Consider the following 8,361-nt stretch of genomic DNA (forward strand, 5'->3'; position numbering starts at 1 on the left):
ATTCTTGCCAGAGTAGAGAATGAGCTCTCACATGAAGCAGTAGAGGCACACATGACCACTGCAGATACATACAATTTATGAAGACCTGCAAATGCCTGTTTGTATTCCTGCAAGAGTTTGCAAACAGTCAGCATCATTTGGAAACTTTTTGGTGAGCATTGGTCTGGCAACAAGAATTTCATTCTGAAGTTCATTTTTTGCAACCCCTGCAAGACTACAGAGAGGCTCAAGCAACTGAATGTCAAGAAATCTGTTGGATTTTGGCATCAAACATGAGAGGGCTTGCATCCTCTAAATTCTTTGTGGAAAACCTGTTTTCCATTTCTGATACAGCTGTATCTAGTATGTTCAACATCTGTGGCCTTAGAGCTTCAGTGGCACATTCAGAGCCCGACTCATTTTTTTCACCTTCAGGGCAAGCAGGACAGAGTCAGCATAAGAGGTATTGACAGTCCTTAGACGTTTTGGTGAGGGCTCAACAGTAGTCATGCCAGTGCAGAACTGCTGCAATTCACTGTCAGTTTCTCTGAGATTTCTCAGGGCGCCAAGACATCCTTGCGCAACCGCAGCTGCACTGCACAAATCAACATGCCGAGACTGTAGGATGGCATTTGCTGGTTTTAAAATGGCGAGAACATGTATCAGAAATTTGCCAACATCAAAAAAGTGCCGTCGCTTCAGCTGAGAAAGAAGGCCCAGAGGCTTCTTTTGCAAGGTCAACGGATGCATTGTCGTCATTGGTAACCTTGGAAAGAATGTCAAGAATGACTTTCATTTTGTGACTTCATAGTGACTTTTCCAGCGGATTTCCAACAGTCTTTTGAGATAAGGGCAACTGTATCTCTGACTGACAAAATGATGCCTGAAAAAAGAGTACAGGGAGCCTGACAAGTCAAAGAATCTTTTGGCACAAGGTTCACTTTGAATTGCATGTATGATTGAGAGGTAAAGCTGGTGGTTATAGCAGTGGATGTAGGGGGTATGTCTGCCCAACCTTTGTTGCAATAAAGCCTGAACACCACCTCACACCCCACTCATCACCGATGCTCCATCATAACACTGGCTCAGTATATTGTCAGCACTGAATCCTGTTTCAGACAAGTGTTGTAATATTTCAGTGGTGATGTAAGCTGCTGGAGTTCTAACAAGCCAACGAGATGTTCCTCTGGCACACCATTGCGAACAAAGCGAATTACAACAGACAAATTTTCAATGTTGCACCGATCACTTGTGCCATCACTTTTTAAACCGAATGCAGTTGAATCAGCAGTGTCATATTTCGTTTTTTTCTTTTTTTCAGAACGGTTTTGGAAGTGTACTTGTCATGTTGTTGGGATATGTGATGTAATGTCAGCAAGGTATTTCTTTTTCCATCGTGTACTTAAACAACTTGGCAAAAAGCCCCGCAGCTATGCAATCCTCCTCACTGTCAAATGTTTCCCGATCCCCACGTAGTGGAAGCTCATTGACCGCTAAAAACTTAACAACACCTGCCATGTTTTTTATGTAATAGCGACTTTTTTTCTATCCGTTGGGGGCCGAGCAAACTTGCTACGGTCTCCCCCGACACTTGGCGGTGGCAAAACACTGTCCATGCGGCCGAGGCTTGTAAATGAGCCTGGCTAGACACATGTTTTTGAAGACCGCGGTCACGTTCTAATGCTGCTTTCCAGTTTCGAAAACCTGTCAAAACGAAAGTGTCATTTTCGAAAGCAACACCGAACACTCGCCACGGAAAACAAAAGCATGCATCGCGCTCTACGGAATATTCAAGCCACGGATACATTCTGCTTCTGCCGTTGTTTTGGTGACTCCTTTTCGATTCTTAACTTCTATTTCTTTGTCCGCTTGGAAAGACTTGACATCCTGAAACACAGAGAACGATATGTCATTGCAATCAGTTGCTAACAACTACTGGTCTTGGCATTTACATTTTCTATAGCAGTGTTCAGATGCACAAACTTCAAAATCTTCACTTACTTTTCAAACATTTCAGGAGCACTGTGGATGAGATAGTTGACCTGACAAAAACATACAGAATTTATTGTAATTAAAAGATGCCAGGCTTAACATTTTAAAACACATTATCACCTGCACACTAAATAAATAATAAATTAAACAGATTTTTTTTCCTGAAATACACTGAATATTTGTGTAGCCTCACTAACATAAAGCACTCTGTAATTTTTGTCCTCTTCAAGCTTCTGACAGAAGGCTTCAAATGTTCCGGAACTGGAACATTGTTGTTGTTTAAAACGTTCCTCACAGCCATCTTCATCTGCCCGCTTTGAGAACAGCCTTCATTTTTGCCAGTTCTTTCATGATGACAGTTTGCCTCTCTTCCAACATTTGGATATGTTGGAGCATCTTAGTATTGAAATCTGAAAAAAAAAGAATAATCAGGTTCACTCATAGTCAACTCTTATTTTCTCAAGAATGTGTTTTTTTTTGTTCCTGTTTTATTTAATAATGTCTAATTAACATTTCACATACCAAACAATTTCTCCATGGTGATTGTTTTTTTGTTTCTTTGGTTCCTTCTCTGCTACTAACAAAATGCCATACATGAAGTCAGATAAATAGCACTTCTTTATAATCAATTAAACAGAATTATTGTTAAAGAACGCACATCATACCAGATGACAGGACGGATATTGGGGAGCTGGTGTTCACCTGAGGATTTTCATCAGAATCCAAGTTATGTTGTTGACTAATGAAATTGTGAAAGAACAAAACGGAAGCGAGTGGCTTTACATCAATACATTAATGCATGGTGTTTGTTTGATATTTTAACTGATCAGCATACCAGGTGAAGCAGGCAAATTGAAAGTGCATCAGGCATAACATTGACCACTGACAGGTGAAGTGAATAACACTGATTATCTCTTCATCACAGCACCTGTTAGTAGGTGGGATATATTAGGCAGCAAGTGAACATTTTGATGTGTTAGAAGCAGGAAAAAGGGGCAAACGTAAGGATTTGAGCAAGTTTGACAAGGACCAAATAGTTATGGCTAGACGACTGGGTCAGAGCATCTGGTTCTGATGGAAAGGTGTCAGAATACACAGTGCATCGCAGTTTGTTGCGTATGGGGCTGCATAGCTACAGACCAGTCAGGGTGTCCATGCTGAGCCCTGTCTAGCACCGAAAGCACCAACAGTGGGCATGTGAGCATCAGAACTGCACCACGGAGCAATGGAAGAAGGTGGCCTAGTCTGATGACGTAATCAGTCCCTTGGCAGAGGTTTCTAGGAAATGGAGTCCAGGGTGAAAAGGATATGCAGAGGATTTCAGCTCTATCTTCAATATAGTCAAAGAAATCAGCAGTGTTCAGGTGGCAATAGGTCTGTATAATTACATATAATTTAAATGGACAAGACTTTTGTTTCCTATGTTGGCTTATTTATCTATATGTTTATAATTATTTATGCATGTACGTGTGTGTATGTGTGTGTGTGTGTGTGTGTGTGTGTGTGTGTGTGCTTTCCGTACCCACTGTATATATATTTCAATGTATTGACATCATAGTTCATTCATGAATTTATGAATTTATTTATTTTAGTCTTTGTATAGAGAACAAAACACTCCTGTGCGTCAACAACCAAATACAGAGTGGTGCCACTGGCCTTCGACATCTCCAAGTTCTCTGAGCATGAGCCAGGCAGTCATTGGCATTTTGATTGATAGGAGCCTGATTGTTTTCCGCAGTAGGAGCAGGTTTCATCCAGATGGCTGGGTCTCCAGCTTTCCGTGTAGTAGGTGGTGCGATAGATGTAACATCTGCATCAAAGCTGTTTCACTCTGTCCAGCTACAGGCCATCACTGACCACAAGGGGAAGTTCCTCTGTATTTTATTGGGTATCCTGGGTCTCTGTATGATATGATGAATGCATTCTCGTGCACCGAACATCGTTGAGATAGCCCATACATTAGAGCCTAATTTAGATTATTTAATTTTTAAAATTTACTTTAAAATTAAAAAAATATATATAAATAAAACTTACCACAGAATTAAAGTTCTCCTTTACAAAGTAATGGATTTGTAATAAAAGTAGCTAAAATGGCATGGCAAATCCTAACATTAATAAACGGAGAGTGTATGTGATGATTTCTATTATTGTTTGGCAATGACACAGCTTTCAACAGGCTCTTACGCTGTGAATCTTTATTTTAATATATGCGACTGCTGTGAAATTGGTCTTGGTTGAGCAGAGAAGATTATAGGCAAATAGCTTTCTGTGTCCTTGCTTCATAATTTTTCTTCTCCAGATTTGTAGATAAATAGTTTTATAGTTTGGGGTCTTTTCCTGTGAGTTTCTGAGTACAATCCTATCAGGAAATCAAGCCAGCCTTACAATGTAATTAGTACATTTTCTGGTTATTGCTAAAATTACTTTATCAAATGTAATATTCATATATTCATGGAAAGTTAACTATTTTAAAATATAGGCATTTATTAATTACAATTAATATGTTTATATAATTCAGTTACATAAAGTCAACATAACATTTTGAAAATAACTATATTTTTTGATTAGTCACAGTACATCCTAGTGCCCATATATCACTCCCACAGACCACCCATTCCATTCATTAACTCTGGTCCTGTCCCAAATGGCACCCTAAACCCTCACGGTGTTCCTCTGAGTCCACACTTTCATTATGTAATACCACTTTAACTGTAGGGTATAAGTCTGCTGTGGAGCTCGCCTCAGCGCAAGTCGGCAAAAGTGCGCATTAAGGGCGCACAGCAGCCGCAAAGGGGGCGCTTGCGAGCACCGTCCAAGTGCACACACGGCAATGAGTAGTGAACACACACACACTTAGAGCAGTGGGCAGCCATTTTTGCTGTGGCACCCGGGGAGCAGTTGGGGGTTCGGTGCTTTGCTCAAGGGTCTCACCTCAGTCATGGTATTGAGGGTGGAAGAGTCATTCACCCCCCCACCCCACCCCACCTACAATCCCTGCTGGTACCGAGACTGAAACCCATGACCTTTGGGTTACAAGTCTGACTCTCTAAACATTAGGTCATGACTGCCCCCAGTTGTGCCCCCTGGGTAGCCAGTGTTACCAGTATTACCCAGTGTTTGACCATACACCAAATACATACTTGCCCACCGCGGTACCGCACGCACTTTCGTTTTGCTTTTTATAGAAATTTAAAAAATTTAGTTCAGTTTGAAAGCGTCTGCTCTGCTCAATACTGCACTCAAAAAAGTAAAAAAAGAATGCTTTTTAAACAAGAATAGGTAAACAAGTTGATTTCTTGGCAAAAAACAAGCAAGCACTGTCACCGACAGCCAATTTAGTTTTACTTTTCTTTTTGTTTTCCTTTTGAAAAGCCTGTTTTCTTTGCTGTTTACCTGATGTTACGCTATGGAGGCTCTTTTATTTATTTATTTTATTTATTTGATTCCACGGTGTTTGCTAAACTTTCTGTAATTTATTAGTTGATATATAATACAGTATGTGGTGTATGCCATGCCTCGACTTCGTTTTTATTAACTTTGTTAATTTTTTTGTTAACGTTATGTAAACTAGTTTGTCAATGTACTATTTTATTGTTGTTGTGCTCTCCATTAAGAATAATAACGAATCCATCTTTTAAGCATTCATTTTAGTCTTGTGCTTCCATTTTTACACCTTTAATTTCATAACAGACAGTTATCTTTTCTTGTAAAATGTGATACCAAGATTGCGAATTTGAAAGCGTCCAAAGCCCCGCCTCCCCGGTGTTACCCATAATACCGGTTATAACGCAAGTTTATATACCCGTGTGAAAATCTCCACACCGTCACATCTCTAGTTGCTCGCATACTGTTGAATCTTTGAGAGAGCCGATTGATTATTGTGTCCAGATTAATGTTAAAAATGTTGAATCTGAAATATCGTTCTGTGTAGGACAGGCGTTCATCTTCACACAACTCGTCATAATGACATTTCATAGTGCAATGCAATCGTCAACATTAATGTCTACTTGTCTTGTTCCTTGTTATTTGAAGAAGCATGTCTGCGTCTGACATTAACAAATTAACTGCTGGCATATTTGATTCATGTTAATATTGTCCAGTTTGTCCTGGTGGATGTGGCACACAGCAAGACTATTCAGTCTTTCTTGTGCCATTGTTGTTCTGAGCCATGTCTCCTTAAGAGCACTGAACCTTCTTTCAGCCTCAGCTGATGAGACTGGGACAACTAAAAGCAGCCTTAGAAGGGTTTCATCTTGATCAAATAAGCTTCTCACTTCAACTGGCATTCCTCTCATGATATTAGCTAATTCAGAACTGGATTTGAAAGTGTTTTTGGACCGAAACATGGCTAACTAGACTTTCAGACTCTCCCTGTTCAGTTCTGGGTACCAATCAACAGTGTCGGTTACTTATCCAGTCAGTAGAGTTTCCTCTAGCTTCTGCAAGACATCTAGATCTGGTTCGTTGAAGAACCTGAAGCTGAGCATCAACACTATCTAGCATTTTATAGAACTCTGTTCTGTAATGCTCCTAAGGTGACTTGGGAGTATGCTGGCTTGCCCCACCAGTATATCGTTTTGGTGGCTGTCTTTGGTGAGGAATCTGAATTTACTCAATCCCAAGGAAGTCAACCATTGTCACTGCTTTTTTTTTTTTTAACTCCTGAGAGCTTTCCTCATACATTTTGCCTTGTAGACTGGATCTGACACACGCTATTGCACTTCTCATTCTTGCAATAGTTTCTGTATGTTTTGCAGGGACTTGTTAAGACACTCATAACTCATTTCTAATTCCAAAAAATATTCCAAGCACGGTTTTACCCTTTTTAAACCACTGCACTACTTTGATAGCTTTACCTTGCACTGTCCACCTTGTTGGGCACAATGGTCTGAGTGATATTGATGGTCCTTCTGAACCTGCTGTTACTGCTGAAAATATGGCTTTGAATATACATATTGGCAGCACCATCATATGGCTGATCCCTTAAACCACACATAGGAATATTTAGCCTCACGAGAACATCAGTAGCCACCCTTGCATTTCTTATTTGTATATCCAAAAATGTAATTAAAACATTAATCTCATAACATTATTTATTGCCGTTGTAATTTTGCAGTGTAAATTATTTAATCTGACTGGTAACAGCCCTATAGTGTATATTGAATTTATTGATCAATTGTAATAATTTGACATGAAAGATTATGCATACAGCTAAAAAGGTTACAGATAGGCCTTTCATTTTCTGACGTCTTCGTTTGTCACGTGGTCCCATCGGGTCAGACCAAGACAGCATTCGCATTTCCATTGCGCGAAGGGCCTGCTCATGCTTGGATGTTGCCGGCCAACACTCCGATCCATAGAGGGCTATGGGCTATGTCTTGTAAATCTTGGCTTTCATTCGAATGGGCATTCGTCGATCGCACAGGACACCGGTGACTTGGCACCATTTCATCCAGGTGGCGTTGACTCGGGTTCGGGCGTCCGGGAGGGTGTCGCCGTCGCTGCTGATGACAGATCCGAGATACTTGAAATTGGTCGCCGCCTTCAGATCTTTGCCGTCAATGCTGATGGTTCCGTTTGTCTGAGGCCCGCATTCCATATACTCGGTCTTCTTGATGTTTAGCCACAATCCGTACTTGTCCAGTCGAGTCTTCCATTGCTGCATTTGGTCTTGCAGCTGTTGACGGTCTTTGCTTGCCAAGAATACATTGTCAGCGAAGAGGAGCGACCACGGGTGGGCGGTTTGGATGTCGGCCGTCACCGTGTCCATAATTAGGTCGTGCGTAATTTTGTCGAATGCTTTGACGGCATTGATGGCAAAGATCCAGGTAGGTCACGTGGACTCGCCTGTTCTTCTCCCGGTATCACTCTACGAGGAGCCGGGTGGCGTGGATGGCGTCCGTCGTTCCGCTACCTTTGAAGAAGCCGCATTGATTCGGCGTGACTGTGACGATCTGGCGTAGTCTGGCATCCTAGATTCGCTCAAAAATCTTCATGGCGTGGCATAAAAGGCGAATCGGCCGGTAGTTGGAGCATTCCGCAACGTCGCCCTTACCCTTCCAAATGATTCAAATGAAAGAGAAATTATTAGTTCATCTCCCGAATCACGTGCGGTCACGTGACAAAAGAACGAACGACTTGGACCTGAAGACTCGGGAGGTGAACTAATCATCTCTCTTTGGATATTAACATGTAACTTTTTAATTATATTCTGCTGAAATTAAGTAAATGACTTGAAAAAGATTCGTTCATTTTGCTGAACGAGATTCAAAGATCCAAGTCAGTGATCCGAACTTCCCATCACTACCCCCCAGGGGTCAATAATCTGGACTAATCAGTGCGCATGGACTCCGAATCCGGATTTATTCCCAAATTGTGGACAACAGGACA

General features: G+C 41.1%; 1 protein-coding gene across 1 annotated transcript; it reads right to left on the reverse strand.

The window, feature by feature from the left end:
- Positions 1 to 1,832: 1,832 nt before the first annotated feature.
- LOC107716427 (uncharacterized) lies at positions 1,833 to 7,741 on the reverse strand. Its single transcript, XM_016522880.1, has 4 exons — positions 7,416 to 7,741; positions 6,828 to 6,953; positions 3,112 to 3,249; positions 1,833 to 1,866 (listed from the first exon to the last, which is right to left on the reverse strand). The coding sequence occupies exons 1-4, from the start codon at positions 7,739 to 7,741 to the stop codon at positions 1,833 to 1,835; spliced, it is 624 nt and encodes a 207-aa protein (XP_016378366.1).
- Positions 7,742 to 8,361: the final 620 nt, after the last annotated feature.

The sequence above is a fragment of the Sinocyclocheilus rhinocerous genome, unplaced genomic scaffold, assembly GCF_001515625.1.
Source record: "Sinocyclocheilus rhinocerous isolate Xijiao unplaced genomic scaffold, SAMN03320098_v1.1 scaffold3009, whole genome shotgun sequence".
Classification (NCBI taxonomy): domain Eukaryota; kingdom Metazoa; phylum Chordata; class Actinopteri; order Cypriniformes; family Cyprinidae; genus Sinocyclocheilus; species Sinocyclocheilus rhinocerous.